The sequence below is a fragment of the Canis lupus genome, chromosome 24 (assembly GCF_003254725.2).
Source record: "Canis lupus dingo isolate Sandy chromosome 24, ASM325472v2, whole genome shotgun sequence".
NCBI lineage: Eukaryota > Metazoa > Chordata > Mammalia > Carnivora > Canidae > Canis > Canis lupus.
This window is the reverse complement of record NC_064266.1, coordinates 32,821,291-32,842,152: the sequence shown is the minus strand read 5'-3', so window position 1 is coordinate 32,842,152 and position 20,862 is coordinate 32,821,291. Positions and strand designations below refer to the sequence as shown.

Here is a 20,862-nt window from a genome sequence, read left to right as displayed (position 1 = left end):
TGGACAGGAATTCCCATGGATTGTCACATGGTTCATGTCCTCCTTCACTCAACACAGTCCTTGAATGATGCCTATTGAATACCCGCTGTGAAGTAACCACCCTCACCTCTACTACATCCCCTGGACTCACTGGTCCTCTTACCCATCTTTATGACACCTGACGTGGTATACATATGTGGGTTCATTCATTTATTGACTGCCCCCACTACCACCACCAAACACACACATGCACACACATGCATGCACACACACATACACACTCATACACATACCACCTTGATACCAAATCCCTGCCACTTATGACAGAAAGCATAGTAGGCACTCAATAAATATCTACTGAATGAGTGGATGCCTCTGTTTATGCTATTCCTCAGGCAAGACTATCCTCTACTGGTCTGTCTTTAGAACCTCACTTTTTATGTAACTGCCTATTATCCCTCCAACCCCAAACCTGCACTTTCCTGCAAAACAGAGGCTTATTTCCACATGGGTGTTATCATACACAGCCCTCTAGACTGGAGATGGGCATACTGGCATCAGCAAAGCCGTCAGTTGTTGGAGATGGGAGGGAGTAAGTGCAGGAAGAAACTCTGCCCTGAACTCTGGAGGAGTGGACGAATTGAGGGGCTCTGGGAAGTGCCACAAGTCCCATCTGAAGCCAGAAGTTTACCGGGATTCCTGGCCCTGGGAGCCATCCTTCTAGCCAAAAGTAAACATTGCTGTGGTCTGTCTACACAACACGTAGCCCATCAAGACCTGGAAGCGGGTAGGAAGGGACCAGTCCAGAGCAGCCCTTCTTTCTCTCCTCATCCCCCTCCTCCACCAAAGACCCTGAGAATCCCCAACCTGCAGCAGCCACTCAGCGGCGAAGGTTGATCAAAGAGATGTCCTCAGCCAGGGGCTCCTCCAAACCCACCCATTTTCTCACCTGACCCACTCCACCCCTCAATTGTCCTTTTCCAGCAGGTTCTTCCTATTCATCACTGAGACCCATGGTAACCTCCACTCCTGGTTCTCCCCTTTATCTTCCCCAGGATGTCCCTGGGCCAGGACCCCCTTGATAAAAGTCCCACCTTCTATCAAGGCTCTGGAGGAGGCCTGAGGGTCCCTCTCCCTTGGCCCTACTCAGGGTCGTCCTGGCATGCTTCTCACTCAGTAAAACCTCAACCATGAGGTCTGCTATTCCACTGGTGGCACTGCGTTTCTTTATTAAATTGGGAGTCGCAAATTCATGGGCTAGCCCTGATCAGTGGGTGGCTGCTGGCAGCTGCCTGGAGTGTTAGGGGGAGGAATTGCATGAGTGCTATAGGTTTGCAGGGTGGGAGCTGGTGGAGAAATGATGGTGTGCAGACAAAAGGCATACCCGTCCTGAGTTAGACAGGGCTCTGCCCAGGGTTCTTTCCAAGTTCAAACCTAGGGAAGGTGAGGAGAGAGTAGAGGGGGTGGCAGTCATACACTTGGCTCCTAACAGCTCTACCCATGCCTTTGCTGCTGCCTGCAAGGGCTGGGGGACCCAAGCTTGGGCAGACAAAAACCAGAAAAGAGAAAGCAAAGAGAGCTACACTGCCATCTATCGCCAAGGGGTGGCCTTATGCACTGAGCACACTCCCTTGCATCCAGGAGACTCATTCACTCATTCACCTTGCATCCCTAGTGGAGGTGTAGGGAGAAGCCCTGGGGTGTTGCCTGGCTCGTGGTCTGTGGCAAGGACCCACAAGAGATGAGAAAGATAGGACCAGCCAAGCACCAAGCCACCAAGGCTTTCTGTCTCCAGACCACTGCCCTCAAGCTGCCCTAATTTCTCACATCCCATGGTGGGTGGAGCAGAGGAGCTAGAAGCTGTCCTGGGGTGGGCAGAGGAAGGCTGAGAAAAGTGGATCAAAAGGAGCATGGAGAGGGATCCCTGGGTGGCGCAGCGGTTTGGCGCCTGCCTTTGGCCCAGGGCGCGATCCTGGAGACCCGGGATCGAATCCCACGTCGGGCTCCCGGTGCATGGAGCCTGCTTCTCCCTCTGCCTGTGTCTCTGCCTCTCTCTCTCTCACTGTGTGCCTATCATAAATAAAAAATAAAAAATTTAAAAAAAAAAAAAAAAAGGAGCATGGAGGAAGGACAGAGAAAGAAGCCATGCAGGAACAGAGATAGAGCGACAGAGGGATAGAGAGAGAGCAAGGGGGAAGAGAGACAAGAGAGGGTAAACAGGAGACGGAGAGAGAGAGCAAAGGAAGGGATGTGAGGACTGGGACTCAGGTGTGTCTCTGAAAGAACACACAAGAAACTCGTAGATTTGATTTCCTCCATAGAAAACAGTTTGGGGCTGGCGGGGGGGGGGAAGAGGGAGGGGATCAAGCTTGAAGGACCCTTTCCATTGTTTTTTTTGTTTTAACCTTTTGAATTTTGAATCATGTGAATGTATTATTTATACAAAATAACGGTTTAAAAATCAACAACCAGGGGCGCTACACTCTTGGTTTCAGCTCAGGTCATGATCTCGGGGTCATGAGATCAAGCTGCCTGTTGGGCTCTGTACTCACTGGGGAGTCTGCTTCGAATTCTCTCTCTCTCCCTCTCCTCTGCCCCTGTCCCACTCTAAATACGTACATACATATATACATACATACATACATAAAATCTTTTTTAAAAAATGAACAACCAGGGCAGCCCCGGTGGCACAGCAGTTTGGTGCTGCCTGCAGCCTGGGGTGTGATCCTGGAGACCAGGGATCGAGTCCCACATCGGGCTCCCTGCGCGGAGCCTGCTTCTCCCTCTGTCTGTGTCTCTGCCCCTCTCTCTCTGTGTCTATGAATAAATAAATAAAATGTTTAAAAAAAAAAAGAAAGAACAACCAGGGGCACCTGGGTAGCTCAGTTAAGTATCTGCCTTCAGTGGGGAGTCTGCTTCTCCCTTCCCTCTGCCTTTCCCCCTGCTCACGCACACATGCTCTCTCAAATAAATAAAATATTAAAAAAAAATAAAACCAACAACCAATCAAAGGACCTCAGCTTTGCCACCTTCTCTCCATATGGCTGCAAGCAGGTCATCTGCTAGACGCCTGGTCTAGAACACGCAACTGTCATCAGCCTCACCAAATCTCTCAGCCTTGCCTGGGTCCAGCACCCAGACGGCACCCAGATGTGCTGTTAGTTATCGAGCCCCTGGCAATGAATGCGAATGACTTTGGAAGCATCCCATCCTGTATTGGAGCCTGTTCTCTCTTCCATCTCCCTCCCAAGGAAAGGATAACTCCCAACCCCCTAGGAAAAGCACAACTACACAAGCTGAACCCTGAATGTATGTTCACTGTTTCTGAGTTGATCCCTCCCTGGACTTCATGCCCGGATGACCTGGTCACCAACCCCCCACCTCAACCCAGAGTCAGAGGAGACAAGTACAGAATGATTAAGAATGGAGGCCATGCCCCCCACCCAGTGCTGGAAGCGGTCACTTTATTGGTTGGAAAAGGAAGAAGCTGCGCTTAGCTCTGGAGCGGGTGTACAGGCCAGAAAGACAAGAGGACGGCGGGCCTGGAGCCGAGCTGGAGCCAGGCAGGGCTGGACAGAAACTTCCACTCCCCCACTCCTTGGGCTATGGTGGCTGGAGCTGGAGGAAGAAAATCATAAAATACATCAGTGACAATATCCAAAATACCAGCCAAGAGGACCTGGAGCTTAAATTCTGGACCAGAGCTCCTCTACTCTCCCCTTTCCAACACATACACAGCAGAGCCCCCGGGCTCTGCAGGTCCTAGACTCACCTCTTCTGCTTCTGATCATCCGGGTCATACCTGGGTAATCACAGTCCAAGTGACCGCTGGGGCCTTCCTGAGGGACCATCGTCATTTATCTCCCTACAAGTCCCTCTACCACCAGGAAGCTCCACCACCACCACCCCCGCCCCGCCCCAGTCCTTAGGTTAAGCTGGGATTTGCTGGTCAAGGAGATCTCATTTTATAAGCACGGTAATTGCAGCTTCGGGAGGTAAAGACTAGTTAAGTGTCAGAGCTGAAATCTGAACCTGGGTCTTCCTGGCCACGAAGTCCGGCAATGCTGCCGGCACGTGGGAGCCAAGGGGTGGCTGGCATCACTGGGGAGCTCCGGGCCCTCGGGAGAATGTGGCTGCCGCTCAAGCACCAAAAGGACACCTCGAAATGCAATCACAGGATCTTGGGCACATTCTCCCCTCTTCTCATCTGTGCAATCCTGGGTCCCGCCAGAGACCTGTCAGCCCCTGGCTGAGGGCTTATCAAGGTAGCCCACGATCAACCATGAGATTTCAATCAGAGGACACTCCCGGGGTCCTGCTCCTCCTGTACGTCACTCCTCTACTGACCTTCCAGTCATCCTTGAGGATGGGCCCAGGGTCATCAATGCCTCTGTGAAGCCTGCTTTCTCCCCACACTGGTTTTCCACCCTCCCACCCTCTTACCCCATAAGGTTTTTCCTCCTCTGTTTCCACAGCACCCAGTCCTTCCCTCACTGCAGCACTGAAGACTGGCCCTGGGAGTGTCCCTCCGTCCATCCACCTTAGCCAGGGGGCTGTAAGCTCTGTGAGGAAGGGCAGTGTTCACCTTCAGTCCCAGCACCTGACACAGAGACCACGGCACAACCGGATCTCCCAATGGGCCAATCAAACATGTGCTTTGTATCTTGTATTTCTTACTTACTCACACTTACTCTAGGACTTGGTATTGCTTTATTTTTAGTTGTAGGTAGGGGAAGAGAGGCTCTGCAATCCTTTCCTTGCAGGGTCAGAACTACCAGAGGTGGCCAAACATAGCCCCAGCCCGCCACTGAGCAAGAGCTCATCACACATCAAATACATATTTGACACCTGCCAAGTGTATCCTGAAAAGCCAAGTTTTTGGGGAAATTAAAGATCAGTCTTCAGCCTCCCACTGGCCACATGCAAAGAGCTTCCCTCCCACCCTTACCCCCTCTAGGCACTGTCCACTATCCCCTCTCTCAGGACACAGCTGCTCCTCCAACTGTTGGCTTTCTGAGTGCATGCTATGGAAACAGGGAGGATCTTCTCTTTCCCTCACAGCCCAATTCATCAGCAAGTACCATCCCATCTACCTCCACATATATGCCCCAAACAGTCACTTACCTCCCCTGGTCTGTCATCTCCCAGCTGGTTTCCTGCTTCTGCCACTGCCCCTGTATAGTCTATTCTCCACCCAGCAGCCAGAGCAATCCTTCTCAAATCTAAGCCAGAGCATGTCCATTTCCACAGGGGCGACATCTCGGGGTCGAGACCAAAGTCCTATAATGACCTACCAGGCCCCTAAGAAGCTGCTAAACTTACCCCTGACCTTCCTTTTCCTGTGCTCTCCTGGCTCCCTTTCAGCCTCCTGGCTTTTCCTGAAACACCAGGGATGCTCCTGCTTTTGTGCCTGCCGCCTTCACCTGTAACACCCCCCCCCCCCCCCGCCGTTACAGCTATCTTCGTGGCCCCCGCCCTCAAGTTCTGGCAAGTCTTTGTTCAAATGCTCCTTTCTGGGTAGGGCCCTCCCTGAGTGTCCCTAAAAAAAAATTAACACAGAAACCCTGCTTCCTGCCCACCCCACCTCACCCCCACTCACCCCACTGCCCCCTCCCCGGCACTCCCATTCCCCTTCTGTTTCCTTTTTCTCCATGGCACTTTTCTCTCTCAAACATTCTACAGAAAACACTTGCTTGTTTACTTTTCTTTATTATCCATTAACACATAAACTCCATCAGAGAGGATTTTTTGTCTGATTTGCTCACTCATGGATCCTCTTCCGTACCCAGAGCAGTGCATGGCGCATGATAGATGCTCAACTGATACTCACTGAGTGCAAGAAAACAAAGAAATGGACAGATAGTGAAGAGAAGTATGTTTGCCCAGGCTCTCCTTTTCAATCATCTTTACATCTAGACATCAGTGTGCTGTCCCCCCCCCCGACACACACACACACACACACAACTTACCTCAGAAGATGGGAGTGACACAGGACACCTTCCCGCAACCATTGTAGCAGCATTTTAACAGGCCTGGACAGTGACTGTCCACCTGGCACTGGTCCTGACAGAGGCCGAGCTGGGGGAAGTCAGTGTTCACCTGGGGGCAGGAACCCTGCTTTTCTGGGGAGAAAAAGGAACAAGAGAAAGTGGGCAGAGGGGATGCCGGGAGATGAACACTGGTCCACAACATGACCTCCCATCCCCCTCCCCCTGTGTCACAAACCAGACAGCTGCCTTCTGGCATTGATCTCAGGGCACTTAGGAAGACCACCCGCAAACCCCTCCACTTCCTGCTCCCTCCATCCTTGATTTTGGAACCATCCAACACCAGGCTGCTGGTAAGAAGTAAAATCAAGACCTGAGCCCAGTCTGTGACCATTTACAAACACACACACACCCTAAGCACCACTTCCTGGGTCAAGGAGAAAGAAGCTGGGCTCAATTCCCGGAAGCCCCAAGAGCAAGCCCAGCCAAAGGTCAAACACAGGTACAGAACTGGCTGATCAGCTGCAGAGGCTAGGAGTGGCTGACTTCTTAGCACAAAGAAATCCATTCCTCTGAAAAGGGCAGGAGGTCTAGATACTGGGCTTCCCTAGGACAAAAAAGGAATCGGGAGCAGTTTACTGACAAAACACGCCACAGCGGATAGAGGGTCTACTCTCCACAGAGACATTTCCCATGTGTTATTTCATTTAGCCCCCATGTCAGTCCCACAAAGTTTGGGATTATCATTCCCATTTTGCCAACAGGAAAGGAGAAGTTCTGAGACATAAAGCAACTTGCTCAGGACCACACAGCTGGCAGATGGCAGAACTAAGATTCTAGCTCAGGAGGCCGTCTGGCCCGTTGCTCTTCCTGCTTCAGTCCGTCCATCTGAGACAAAGGAACAGCAAAGTCTGCCCCTAACAGTAGGCACGCCTTCTGTCCCCTCCACCCCACTCATCTGTGTTTGTCTGCCTCTCGCTTTCTCTCTCAACCCTCACCTCTCCCTCTGGTCCTCCTCTCCCTGCTCCAGATTAGAGGCCTCCAGACCCAGCAGCTGCCCCTGACGGGCCAATCTTCCCTCTACCCTCCCAGCTCCAGTCTCCTAAGTCTGAGGTCTCTAATTACAAACTGTCCCAGCCCCTACTAGAAATAACGGAAAGGGAAAAAAATCACAGCTGGGCGAGGGCGGCTGTATTTTGGATAAAGACCAGTAATCACAACAGCTTGGTGCCCCAGGTCATATCCCTACTTCTGGTCCTCAGTTTTTCCCTCTGAAAAATGAGAAGCTTGGATTTCTTGTTGCCTAAGGCCACTCCCTGTTCTGATGAGGTCCCTGCAGCCTAGTGGAGACAGTGAGCTCTAGCAAGGACCTTTGCGGATCACCAGGGCTTTCGCATAGCTCTCTCTCTCTCTCTCTCTCTCTCTCTCTCCATCCTTAGTGGAAGAGATTGTTTTAAATAGGAGGAAGAGGGTAGGGGTGCTCAGGGAAGTGATCCTGATTTCCTCCAAACCAGCCTTCCAGAAGTGGCAAAAGTTGAACCCCCTCGCTAGGACTCCTGTCGAGCCACGGAGCGGCGGAGCGACCCTGGACAAGTCTGCCGCTCACCACCACATCTTCAGGATGGGCTGGGCGCTCTCCTTAATGCGTAAAGTCTCTTTCTGTCTGGACAGAGGAATCCGGGGAGTCTTGCTAGGCCAGACGCTCCAAGTCCTTCCCCCAGAGCTGGGGGAGGGGGGAGGGGGGGCGCAGGGGAGGGACTCCGAGAGGGCTGAGCGCCCCAGTTCTCACGACCCAGCCCACTGGCCAGCCCGGGTCTTGGCTGCGGCTCCAACCGGCCGGGGAGGAAACTGAGAACCGGGTGCCTTGACCTCCGGGAACACGGTCCCAGCTGGTGCTTGCCCGGAAGCCCGTCACGCACCAGGGAATGGAATCCAGCCAGGGGTGGGGGGACCTCCCTTCCCCCTCCTGGCTGAGCTTTAGCGCCGCCTTTGTCTCCCCGAGGCCCCGCGAGGAGGCACAGGGCGGATCTGGTTCCATCCGCCTCGACTCTACAGGGGTCCCCGGGGGGGGGGCTCCCCTCTCCCCCGATCTCGGCGCTCTGCCTCCTCCAGCCCACCGCGCCCTTCCCCGCCCCGCGCCGGACGCCCCAGGGTTACCGTTGGGCAGGTGACAAATGGTGGCGCAGCCGGCCTGGCAGCACTTGAGGTTGTCTGCGCACTGGGCGTCCGAGACGCACTCCTGCGTACAGTTCAGGTCCGCCTGTAGCTGGGGGCACACGCCGGTCTTCTCCACTTCTCCGCCTGGGAGGTGCACGGTCAGGGGGGCGCGGAGCCCGAGTCTGGGAAGACGCCCACCTCCTGCTCCCAGGGCCCCAGAACGCAAGCTCCAAGGATTCTTGGTCTCTGGCTCTAGGCGCCCCCCTCACAGTCTTCAGGGAGCCCCACCTCCAGGCCTGGGGACCCTAATAAGTGTAAGTACGGGGGTCCCCTAACTCTCATCCTTAGAGCCCTCAATCCTTAAGGGGCCCCCAGACAGCTGAGCATCTTAGGAGCTTCCTATGCCTAGGCAAGGGTGCCCCACCGGCCACTAAGTCTCCACCTTCAGCACACAGCCTCTGCCCCAAATTTCAGCCTTCAGTGGTCTCCCCCACCTCCAGCACATAGGACCCCACATCTAAGCTCCAGGGGTCACTACCTTCAGGAACCAGGGAATCATCAAAATTTAGTTCTCATGGGTCTCCCCACTTCCGCCCCAGGAATCCCCATTTCTCCAGCTCCCGGAGAGGCTACGTGCGCCTCGGCCCAGGCCCGGTCCTAGCGCTCGGGGAGAGGCCGCTCTGGCGCCAGGGCTCTCCCCGCCCCGCTCACCTGGGACCCGGGGGAGGCCGAGCAGCAGCAGGCCCAGGAGCAGGGCGCCGGCCAGAGGACCGGGGCGGCAGGCAGGCATGGTGCTGTGCGGGCCGGGTGCGGTGTGAGCCGCTGCCGCCGCCGGATGCGGGGATTTAACCGCGCGCGAGGGCGGGGGCGTGGGGTAGGGGTGGGGCCGCCCTCGCGGCGGGGGGTGGGCGCAGCGGCCACCGCGGGCGGGCTGCCACCTCACGCCATTTCACAATTCCCCGGGATCAGGTGTCATTCTTGGCCCCGGTGGGAACCAGGAACCTGAGCAGCTTCCAGGGCCTGGCGCAGCTCGACCAGCTGCAGTCAGACCCTTGTCCACTCCCCTCTCCCTCCTCCCTGCTGGGGCCTTCGCGCAGGGCTGTCGGGGCGGTGGCTGGCGGCCCGGTCGGGCCCAGGACTCCTGGGTCTCCCTGTAATGCCACGGGAGGGCAGGGCAGGGCCCTCAGGGAGGCAAATCGAACCTGGGGATTAAGTGGTTGGATTTGCAGCAGCCAGATCACTGTGCCCATCTCTGTTGAAGGATTCATGATGCAGATCTAGTGAGGTGATACAGAGCATATAGTAGGGGCTACAGAAATATCATTAATAAATGAACCCATTCCACGGAAGACATTGAGTCCCATGAAGGTGAAACAACTATTAATTAACAGACTCAAGACATTTTGAATGTGTGTTTCTCCTCCCTCTTTCTTCTCTTCTTTTCTCTCTCTCTCTCTCTCTCTCTCTCTCTATCTCTCTCTTTCCCCTACCAATACTGTCTCAGGGCTGCCTGTGCCAGGCTCTGTGCTCATGGCCTCCTGGCATCTCATGGCTTTTCCCAGCAAACCTATGAATAAGGAGTTCCTATTTCCATCAGCTGTAAATGCCAGATGAATAGGATGTTCAGAAGTCTAGAGGCTTCCCCCAAGGTCCCATGCCAAGCTCTAGAGACAAGGTTTTGAACCCACACCTCTTCCCTCCAAGCTCTGTTTTTCCCCCATTCCATCATAAATATTCACTAGGTGCCTACTACATGACACGTTATGGGGCAAGACAATTGGTGTAGAGAAAGCAATTAAAGGAGCCATCTGGCACTGACTGTGGGGTGGTAGGGTCTGGGTGTGACTCCCATCTTCATTATTTCCCAGCTGCAGAACCTTGAATGAATTACTTCTCCATTCTGAGCTTCCATCCTGCCATGTACAAAGATGTTGATAAAGTAAGAATTCAGAGGGAACGTGAATGCAATGTTCCTGCCGTGGAGTAGCTGAGTACTCACTGACGGCTAGATCCACATGACTGGCATAGGAGCTCCAGCCCTGACACCTAGCAGGGAGTAGATAAACAGCTGTGAGTGCTTGATAAAGGGTGTCTAGACCAAGGAATCTGATAAGTATATAGCCAAGCCTTAGAATCCAGGCTGGAAAATACCCAAAGAGTTACCCAGGGCATTAGACAAGACCCTTCCTGCTCCAACAATCTGCGATTCTGTAAGCCCCTTTGCTGCTGGAGGCTAGAGGCATCTGGGGCACTGACAATTGGAACGACTGGTGAGCAGGGCTTTGGTGACATGAGTGTATCAGGCCACTGTCTCCGCAGATGACTCTTGGTAAAAGAGTCATCTCTTTTACCTCCCCCAGGGGCACCTGAGTGGTTCAGTGGGTTAAGTGTCTGCTTTCTGCTCAAGGTCATGATCCTAGGGTCCTGAGACGAGCTCCGCATTGGGCGCCCTGCTCAGTGGGGAGCTAGCTTCTCCCCCTGTCCTTCTCCCTCTCTTATGCTCTCTGTATATCTCTCTCCCTCAAATAAATAAATGAAATCTTAAGAAAAAAAAAAAGAATGCCTTCCTCAACTTCCCATGCCCCTCCTGGGGAAGAGAGGGGTGCCATAGTTGGGAAGGGCAAGGGCTGTTTATTCTAAGCTCAAAGAACAGTCAACAACAATAAGGCAGGAGCCAGGTAGGGGACAGCAGTTGGCACACTCACTCAGTCTAGGGCATGCACGGGGCACCTGGTGGCTCAGTGATTGAGCATCTGCCTTCAGTCTAGGGCATGCAGAGGACATTTTGATGAGCCGCCGATTTTAGCCTTTGGACCCAATTGGGTACTGGACATTCCGTCTTGGGCACAGCTTCCGGGACCTACCCAGCTCCCAGGCAGGGAAACTGCCCAGCCACACCCCTCCCCAACAGTCCTGGGTTCCCAGCTGGTTGGCCCTCTCTTCTGGCAGGAGTACGGATTAGTTTGAGGCTGAGGGGGTGGGGTGCTGCAGAAGATGGAGAAGTTTCCTCTGTCAATGGCCGAAGGCATGAAAAGACGTTTCACTTTTGTGATGCTAGGCTCTGTGCAGGAATATTCATATATTTTCCCTTCTCCTTATAGAAGGTAAAAAGGGCAGAGGCTTTAGAACCAAACACACTCAGGTCTAGATCAGAGGTTGGCACTTCCTGGTGTTAAGTAACAAAAGTTAAACCAAGCACACATTAAAGATCTAATTGGGTTTATTAATGGATTCATGAATCAGGGAGCATCTCATCTAGCAGGTGAGGGGGGGTGCCAAAGGGCTACAGAAAAGCAAAGAGTTGTAAAAGCAGTGAAGGAGCAGAAAAAAGGGAAATTATTAACAAAGAATCTTTTGTTTTAGGCCAGGTCACTCTCCCCAGAGGAACAGAAGGGGTCTATCAGTAAATTTCCTAGCAATGACCAGGAAGTCCCCATGTTGACTGGAAAAAACGTTATACTTGTAGGGGGTTGAGACTACAGTTAGGTTAGGTATTAAGTCTTGGTTTACTGACTTAGGGTCTGAATCTAAGTGACTTGGGGACTGTGGTTTTATTATTAACAATTACTCCCTTGACCAGACTCTCAGCTGATTTTGATTACTCAAAACTTAAGGTATTAGCATCACTCTCAGCTCTGCCCTATAGTGCTTGCAGCTCCTGTTGCTCCCCTGTGGTATTCATAGGTCCTGATGTTTTGCTTTATCACTATGATATTCACAGGTTATGACTTCAGCTTCACAAATGGTCATTTTCTTCGTTCCTTTTGTTGACGTTTCAGTCTTGGGGAGATCATTTGCTTGACGGTTAGTGTCTATGAACACGCATGTAAAGCTTTTGAGAGACTATAACACAGCAGGAAGGTTATTATGATTATTATAAACAGGATAATTCCCAATATTTGGAGTGTACTTTGAAGCCATGATCCAAACCAATCAAAGTTAAATAAGTCAAAGAAAGACCTCCCACTGAAGGAATCACTCCTTTAAGCCAAGAGGCTTGCTCAATGAGTTTATGTAACTCAATTTTGATTTCCGTAGAAGTGTTAATTCAGGTGTAGCAGGTGGTGTTGGCCACAGCAGATACCTTCTGGTTCAGCTAAAAGATAATCAAGGGCTATTTTATTATTGAGAACAACTTTGGCTAGAGAGTCTAAGGATCTTTCTTGGGCAGCTATTGCTTTAACAGCAGATTTTGCAACAATTTCAAGAATTAAGAAATTCCTGATCACTACCTCATTTACATTTATCATCAACCAGAGATGTAGGAACCTGCCAAAAGGAGTGAGTCCTGAATTGTGAAAGCCTCCTGATAGGTGCTTTTTAACTCACAATGTAAATATAGGTAACGTCTTATTTTGCCTCTGAAAAGTTAGGGTCACAGTTAGATTTTCTCCTGGCCTGAAATAAAAAGTTGTTTTAAAATCTAGACGTAAACCCCATTAGCAGTGGCCTGGGAGATACAGATGAGAGTGTTGTTTTCCAGGCCAATGCCAGGGGGAAGGGAAGGGAAAGGAAAGGAATAGGAGGGGAGGGGAGGGGAGGGGAGGGGAGAGGAGGGGAGAGGAGAGAGTGTCATGTCTAGTTAAAGTATGATTGCCATCAGGGAAATACTAATCAAAACCACAATGAGATACCACCTCACACCAGTGAGAATGGGGAAAATTAAGAAGGCAGGAAACAACAAATGTTGGAGAGGATGTGGAGAAAGGGGAACCCTCTTGCAATGTTGGTGGGAATGTGAACTGGTGCAGCCACTCTGGAAAACTGTGTGGAGGTTCCTCAAAGAGTTAAAAATAGATCGGCCCTACGACCCAGCAGTTGCACTGCTGGGGATTTACCCCAAAGATACAGATGCAGTGAAACACCGGGACACCTGGACCCTGATGTTTCTAGCAGCAATGTCCACAATAGCCAAACTGTGGAAGGAGCCTCGGTGTCCATCAAAAGACGAATGGATAAAGAAGATGTGGTCTATGTATACAATGGGATATTACTCAGCCATTAGAAACGACAAATACCCACACTTTGCTTCAACGTGGATGGAACTGGAGGGTATTATGCTGAGTGAAATAAGTCAATCGGAGAAGGACAAACATTATATGGTCTCATTCATTTGGGGAATATAAAAAATAGTGAAAGGGAATAAAGGGGAAAGGAGAAAAAATGAGTGGGAAATATCAGAAAGGGAGACAGAACATGAGAGACTCCTAACTCTGGGAAACGAACAAGGGGTGGTGGAAAGGCAGGTGGGCAGGGGGTAGGGGGTGACTGGGTGATGGGTACTGAGGGGGGCACTGATGGGATGAGCACTGGGTGTTATGCTATATGTTGGCAAATTGAACTCCAATAAAAAAAAAAAAAGTATTAAGTCGGTCAGTCATCTTGGTGGAAGCAGTCTACCTAGAACTCAGCTACTTTTCTTCCTTGTCAACCTGACATGGAGGTGTCCAGCATCTGTACAGGATCAGATAGCAGGTGGAGCCTCCTTTAGCTGTGTGGTGTGTACCCAAGGCTCAATACCTTTTAGTTTTGCAGCAGTGTTAGTCATCAAAAACACTTGGTAGGGTCCTTTCCAACAGGACTCCAAGACTGTCTTCCTCTGATGACATTTCTAACATTTTTTTAAAGATTTATTTTTTAATTTATTTGAAAGAGAGAGAGCACAAGTGGAGGGGAGGGGCAGAGGGAGAAGCAAACTCCCCGCTGTGCAGGGAGCCCGACATGGAGCTCCATCCCAGGACCCTGGGATCATGACCTGAGCTGAAGGCAGACACTTAACTAGCTGAGCCACCCAGACACCCCTCTGATGACGTTTCTAGAAGGCCCAGTCAGCGGGCTTTATTTGGAATGTGATCAACAGGTTCCTTTGAATTAATATCTGGGAAGGCTTCTTTAATCTTTGATGACAGGCTTGAGCATAAGCCTTTAGGAGCTTACAGTAGCTGGGTGTACTAGCATGAGACCAGGCATTAGCAGAAGGGTGTACACTGATGGAATTCCAAGAAGTCTGCAAGATTTTCATGAAGCATTGTATGATTTGTCCAGCAAAGTGGGAGTTTCAATCACTGGAGATTATAGAAGGTATATCCCAAATGTGAAACACATTTTTAACAGTTTTATCTCCACACTGAGAGGGCATCAGCCTTGCACCAGCGAAAAGTTCCAACCCCCCCAGAAAACATATAAGCAAAAACAAAAACATATTGGAAACCCATCCTTGATGGCAGTTAAAAAAAATCCAGTTGCAGGTGTTCCTAGTGTCCAGAGGAAGGAGATCTGAGACAAAAAGTTTTTCCAGGATATGGACCCGACAAGTCAGACATTGTTGGTAGACTTTTTTTTTTTTCTTGCTATATTACAGAATTCTCTCCACTAATGTTCATTTATAAGTTGAGTCATCTTACATGCCCTCTGGTGGGTAAAGGAATGCAAACACCAACAAATGGGGTTTGTCAAAGAGCCGGGAAGAACCAAGCCATTGTCTTGGTTTCCCTGTAGCCCTGTTTGTTTAATTTACAGCCATTTTTATACACCTCAATTTCTCTGCTTGAGGAGCTGAGTGTTGCCATGTTACTAGGACATCAGGATAGCAAAGGTCTGGCAATGAGGGGCCATTATTGTAGAAGCAGAATGGACTTTACCCACATGTGCCACAATCTTACAAATACAACATAAAGAAAGCTTAGTGTGACTTCTTATTTGACAATGTTCCCCATGCAATTGGACATGGCAAATAAGCCTCATTAGTTTAGTCAATGTTTTGAAATGTTCGAGGTCGAAAAGACTTAAGCATACCAAAAGTCTAAAATAAAAAATTGTCCTTTTAACAGAAAGAAAACCAAATTCTAATGTTGCACCAGCTTACTTTTTATATAGAAACACTCATTCTAGAAGAAATCGTGTGAAAGATACAAATACGTCACCAGTAAGTAAAACAAATAAAGCCAACCAAACAAACCTCCCAAACCCCACCTTATTCGTTCCAATCTTAGGGAGTCCTGACCACACCTAGAATTCCTTCCCAAAGGGGGCGCCAAGGTGGCTCAGTTGGTTAGGTGGCCAACTCTTGATTTTGGCTCAAGTCATAATCTCAGGGTCCTGGGATAGAGCCCTGCCTGGGGCTCGTGCTCAGTGGGGAGTCTGCTTGAGGATTCTCTCTGCCCCTCCCCCTACTTGTGTGCTCTCATACTCTCTCTCTCTCAATAAATAAATCTTAAAAAAAAAAAAATTCTTCCCCAAAGATGTTTTTTTCCATGAAACTTCTACAACTTTTCTTTTTCACATTCAGATGTTGTCCTCAGTTTTTCCTCTTTAAGTAACCACCCCTGGGGCACCTGGGTGGCTCAGTCCCTTGAAAGTCTGACTCTTGATTTCTGCTCAGGTCATGATCTCACAGTCATGAGGGTGAGCTCTGCACTGGACTGGGTGTGGAACCTGCTTAAGATTCTCCCTCTCTGACTCCTAACTCTGGGAAACGAACAAGGGGTGGTGGAAAGGGAGGTGGGCAGGGGGTGGGGGTGACTGTGTGACGGGCACTGAGGGGGGCACTTGATGGGATGAGCACTGGGTGTTATGCTATATGTTGGCAAATCCCTCTCCCTCTGATCCTCCCTCTCTTCCTCCCTATCTTTTTCTAAATAAATAAACAAATAACGAACCACGCTCATTTTAGGACAAGATTACTTTCTTTTCCCTCAGCAAAAATGTATTTCTGTTCCTCATAGTTTCTCTTTTTTTACCAAAAACACATCTTACTTTCTTGCATAGTTATTTCCCTTATTAGAATTTTTACCTCTTAAAAACCTTGATTTCTACTGAAAGCTAATAAGTAAGCAATTGTGACTTGTTACACCGGCATTCTCAAGGTTGGTAAATTGAAAAATGTATTTCATAATTCTTAGAAACACACATGTTTACTAACAGACCCAACTTTATCTTTACTTTCTCTGCAATAAGAAAGTCAAAAGTAAATAAACCTATGTTCAGTTATTAATGTTGCAGTATTTTTATCTTATTTGGAAACGATCTACATATTTAATGAATTTAACTTATTACTTAACCTAACTCAGCAAAACTTTAAGGTGTTAGGTTACCAAAAAGAGTTGGGCGATGATTTAAAGTTTACCTAAAAATTGTTTTATTTACACCTATTTAATTTACTTGTTATTAACAATTATGCTTAAACTACCCATAAAAAACTTTATGACATAAAAGTCAGTCATTCTTCCAAGCTACTTTAAAAAAAAAATTTTTTTTAATGGCAGAACAGAGATCATATCAACTTATTTAACTGAAGTAAATCCAGGCAGAATAAAAGTTTTAATTTTAATACTGATAACCTGAAGACATGTCTATTTTTAAAGTTTATTTATTTTTTTAAATAATCTCTACAACCAATGTGAGGCTCAAACTCAGACCCCAAGATCAAGAGTCACATGGTCCTCTGACCAAGCCAGCCAGGCTCTCCAAAACATGTCTATTTCAATTAAACAAACAATTGAATGTTTTCCCAGAATAGGTGAACTTGAAAAAAAATTGGGGGTTAGTTTCTATCTTTCTGAGTGTGTTAGAATGCCCAAGTGCTTACTTTCAAACCTAGTAAATAGGGCTCTTTTACAAATTAATCGTAGCAGGACTGCCCAGAAGTAGAACAGTTTCTCATCACATTTACAACATACACATAAGCACACAGATGTAAAGAACTTATAGCCACTAATACTCTTGAAGAAGATTTTTGAAATTTGTATTTGTCCCTAGAATTAATCTTAAGGAGGCTATAGAAGAGTTTGAGCACCAGAGCCCTAAAAGGACTTTGCATTTTAAAGAAGCCTCTACCCCTACCCCCACCCCACCCCCTTCACCCCTTTCTTTTCCTTTCCTCTCAGCTGATTGCGGGTTGTGTTCACATTTAAAAGATATGATAAGATGTACAACTTTAAGAGACAGAGAAAGAATGCAAATTTTTCTAAGAAAGACTTTGGCTTTGGGACGCCTGGGTGGCTCAGTGATTGAGTGTCTGACTTTGGCTCAGGGAGTGATCCCAGTTCAGGAGGAGTCCCACATTGGGCTCCCTGTGGGAAGCCTGCTTCTCCCTCTGCCTATGTCTCTGCTTCTCTCTCTCTCTCTCTCTCTCTCTCTCTCTCTCATGAATAAATAAAGTCTTAAAAAAAAAGACTTTGGCTTTTTAAAGCTAGTAATTTACAAGCTGTTTAGGATAACTAGGGAAAGTTTAGGGATTGGTAAAGGAAGAGGTGAACTTTAAACGTGTCTCCAGAGCTTCATTTCCTGTTTTGTAAAGATTTGTAAAATGTGGAAAATTGCTTTCAATTCCTCAAAGAATTGCTTTGTCGCTTCAGTGTCCTCACTGGTTAATCCACCTCTCCAATTCCTTTATCCTCAACTTACTTCTTTCCATTGGAGTATGTAGTTGTAATATTAAATATCTCTGGCAGTGTTGGATAAGCCTCCTTGCGGCTTGTAGAGGGTACAAAAAACACTAACCTTCTCAAAATCCAAAGTTGCTCCCAGTGAGAGCCAAGAGAAAGAACCAACCTCCCGCATGTCCCAGGCAGGCAGAAAGTCCAGCCCAGTGACAAGGATGTGTTGTGAGAAGACAGTGGCTATCTCTGGGAGAAGAAGGATCAATAACCAATGGGATTTGGAAAGGAAGAGACAACGTGAAATTTTATTGTTCTCTCCACCTGGCACTACAGAGATTCAGAAGAAATTATTCTGGTAAGGATTTGCACCCTTTGTGGCTCCTGCCAATTTTTCCAGGCTCCATTCCACAAGCTCTGGTGTTTATGGGTTTCCCTTTGGCTGTTTAAGGGAATAATGTAGCAATTTATTAGAGAATCCCTTAGTTCTGACAACTCTACAGGTAGTTATGGGGTTGGGCGCAGTTTGTAAGTCCATTAACTTGGTGGAATTTTTTAAGGGTGAGTCTTTTCAGAGTGGAAAACCCATTCAGAGAGAGGATTAGTAGCATGAATGCTAGCTCAAAAGACAGCAGAGGGGAACAAGGAGTTACATCAATCTTACAGGCATTTGTCTTAGGTACCTCTTCCATCTGTAATTTCCTTTTTTTTTAAGATTTTATTTATTTATTCATGAGAGACACAGGGAGAGAGGCAGAGACACAGGCAGAGGGAGAAGCAGGCTCCCTGCGGGAAGCCTGATACAGAACTTGATTCCAGGACTCTGGGATCACAACCTGAGTCAAAGGCAGACACTCAACCACTGAGCAACCCAGGCATCTCCTGTAATTCTTTATTAGCCTTTTGCAATGCATCTCTTTGTGAAACTATTGGGAATTTTGAAAGGTTTTGGAGGCTTCTGCTTGCCAATTAAAAAAGGTATCCCATTTTAATTTGGGAACCCTTGCTTTTGAGGGCACTTCTTAAATGATCTTACCTAATTGGGACATTCTCCATAATGGCCATTGTGTTTCTAGGTTGTTAATTCCTCTGAGGGCAGGCAGCAGTTTGGTAGGACCCTGACCCCAAATGGAGCAAAGCCACATTTCTGTCCAGCCATATCTAACTGTAAATGGGGTATAACTCACATTTCTTTCTGGCTTTTTTTTTTGGGGGGGGTGCCTGATCTGGTAGTTACCAAGCCAAGTTCCTCAGGACAAAGCAAGCTTTGTAAGATTTTGCCATTTTTGCTAGATATCTCTAACTTCCGGAGTATAGTTCTTAAAAATAAAATAGGCAGGTGTGCTGGAAGGTGGCATGTTTGACTCTAGAATTTAAAGATCCCATTAGAAAGGAGGGGAACTGAGTAGGAAAAATTAGAGAGGGAAACAAACCATGAGAGATTCCTAACTCTGGGAGACAAAGGGTTGTGGAAAGGGAGGTGTGTGGGGGGTGTTGGGGTAAGTGGGTGACGGGCACTGAGGAGGGAACTAGATGGGATGAGCACTGGGTGTTATACTCTATGTTGGCAAATTGAACTTAAATGAAAACAAATGAAAAAAAAAAAAGAAATACTGCCTATGGGGGGAAAAAAACTTCTAATTTAACTCCTTAAAACAAATAAATTGAATTAAATTAAATTAAAAATAAAGATCCCATTAGCTAAGCCTTTGGGTTTCTAGGAGCTGAACTAATACCTAAAAGGGATGTGCCGAGGGGTTGGGGGTTATGTGTGTTTTACAATATACCTCATTGCCCAGAAATTTTCCTGAAGTTGAGAGGTAACCTAGTGTCTACTGAACCCATTCTGTGACCAACGTATTCTACCACCAAGTCTTTTTGAGGTGGTGAGCACTCTACCAGGCTTTAAATGCTCCACCAGTACCCACCAATTTCTTTCTGTTCTTTTTCCTTTTCTCTCTCTTTCTTTCTTCCTTTCTTTGTGATTCTTTGGCTTCTGAGATACGCCTTAACAATAGCCTTAATCTGCACAAAACAAGACGAACAAATGTACACCTTAATGTACCAGCAGTAACCAAGAGGTGTTAGTGTCCTGGCCCACAAGAGGTCACTTGCTATTTCTCCCAATCTCACCTGCTCCAATCATGAGCATGTTGGCCCCGCCTTTCATGTGTTCCACCATTCTCCATGTGCAACTACATACGGGTGCTCCAGTGGACATCTCCAACCAAGCTATCAGCCAACAGCCAGCCTCAGATGCCAGGGAGCCACTGTGGACATCTGTCCCAGGCAAGCCTTCAAACGACTGCAGCCTTGGCCACCATCTGACCTCAGAAAGAACCCAAGCGAGAACTATTCAATTCAGCTGATCCAAGTCAACCTACAGGACCATGAGAATTAATAGTAAATTGTTTTAAGCTGCTAAGTTTTGGGATGGTTCATTACACACCAATAGATGACCAGAACAGCGGCAAGATGAATATGATATCCGCTCTCATGAAGCCTACTCTCTAGGGAAAAAAAATAAGCAAATAAATTAGTAAATGGAAAATATTATTGCCGAAGTGGATAAATGCTATAAAGAAAATGAAGCAAAGTCATGTAATTATAGGTTGGGGTTGGGGGAAACCAGAGATAGGCTCTCTGAGCACGTGACATTTGAAGTGATACCAGAGGGCACCTGGGTGCCTCAGTTGGTTAAGTGTCTGCCTCTGGCTCAGGTCATGGTAACGGGGTCCTGGTCCTTCTTTTTTTTTTTTTATTTCAAGATACTTTATTTTCAAAACAGGTCACAACACTAAGCTTTTGGCCCATTCTGCCAACGTACAAGCTACAAACGCTTGCTCAGCAGCTGAGGGGCACTCCTTAGTAGCATGTTTGAAAATTGAATAAAAATCCATATAAAACAAATATTCAAATAGTTTCCATAGGAACACAGATAAGTGACCCCATCTCCTAGTCTTCCATACTGTTGCATTCATGCCAACCCTACTTACAGACATCTCAAAACTAGCAGTAATTAAGTTAAACGGTCCCCTCAAAACCCACAATTCAAGCTAAACTCGAAGTTAACAGCTACAGGAGTGGCACCTACACGTTAATGCTAGCTGAAGCACAGGCAGCGGGGGGACGTTTCATCCCGCTCTCCCAAGCACAGGACACTGGCAGAGTGCTGACGTCTTGCTCCTCTACTTCGGGCGGGAAGTACTGCATGGGGCTCTCTGCTCAGCAAGAAGTCTGCTTCTCGTGTCTGCAATAGCCAAACTGTGGAAGGAGCCTCGGTGTCCATCAAAAGATGAAGATGTGGTTTATGTATACAATGGAATATTACTCAGCCATTAGAAACGACAAATACCCACCAT

The 20,862-nt window shown here is 48.2% G+C and overlaps 1 protein-coding gene and 1 long non-coding RNA gene across 5 annotated transcripts; one reads left to right on the top strand and one right to left on the bottom strand.

The window, feature by feature from the left end:
* Nucleotides 1-3,426: 3,426 nt before the first annotated feature.
* WFDC2 (WAP four-disulfide core domain 2) lies at nucleotides 3,427-8,994 on the bottom strand. 4 transcript variants are annotated; one of them, XM_025470218.3, is made up of 4 exons: nucleotides 8,835-8,994; nucleotides 8,124-8,267; nucleotides 5,949-6,101; nucleotides 3,427-3,597 (listed from the first exon to the last, which is right to left on the bottom strand). In XM_025470218.3, the coding sequence occupies exons 1-3, from the start codon at nucleotides 8,911-8,913 to the stop codon at nucleotides 5,950-5,952; spliced, it is 375 nt and encodes a 124-aa protein (XP_025326003.1). In that variant the 5' UTR covers nucleotides 8,914-8,994; the 3' UTR covers nucleotides 3,427-3,597; nucleotide 5,949. The 4 variants fall into 4 exon arrangements, with proteins under 4 accessions (XP_025326003.1, XP_035561735.1, XP_048956353.1 ...); XM_035705842.2 differs by having other exon boundaries at nucleotides 8,124-8,324; nucleotides 8,835-8,968; XM_049100396.1 differs by lacking the exon at nucleotides 3,427-3,597 and adding an exon at nucleotides 5,669-5,808.
* Nucleotides 8,267-20,495, top strand: LOC125753511 (uncharacterized). The gene is made up of 2 exons (XR_007405505.1): nucleotides 8,267-8,437; nucleotides 17,692-20,495. It is a non-coding gene; the product is annotated as an uncharacterized LOC125753511 (long non-coding RNA).
* Nucleotides 20,496-20,862: the final 367 nt, after the last annotated feature.

What these genes read in the sequence shown, in the direction of transcription:
- WFDC2 (XM_035705843.2), bottom strand. Translation starts at nt 8,913, where the DNA reads ATGCCTGCCTGCCGCCCCGGTCCTCTGGCCGGCGCCCTGCTCCTGGGC. An exon ending in CGGCCTCCCCCGGGTCCCAG is followed by an intron (nt 8,325 to 8,834) that starts GTGAGCGGGGCG and finishes CCCTGGGAGCAG; the next exon opens with GAGGTGGGCGTCTTCCCAGA. An exon ending in CATTTGTCACCTGCCCAACG is followed by an intron (nt 6,102 to 8,123) that starts GTAACCCTGGGG and finishes TTTTCTCCCCAG; the next exon opens with AAAAGCAGGGTTCCTGCCCC.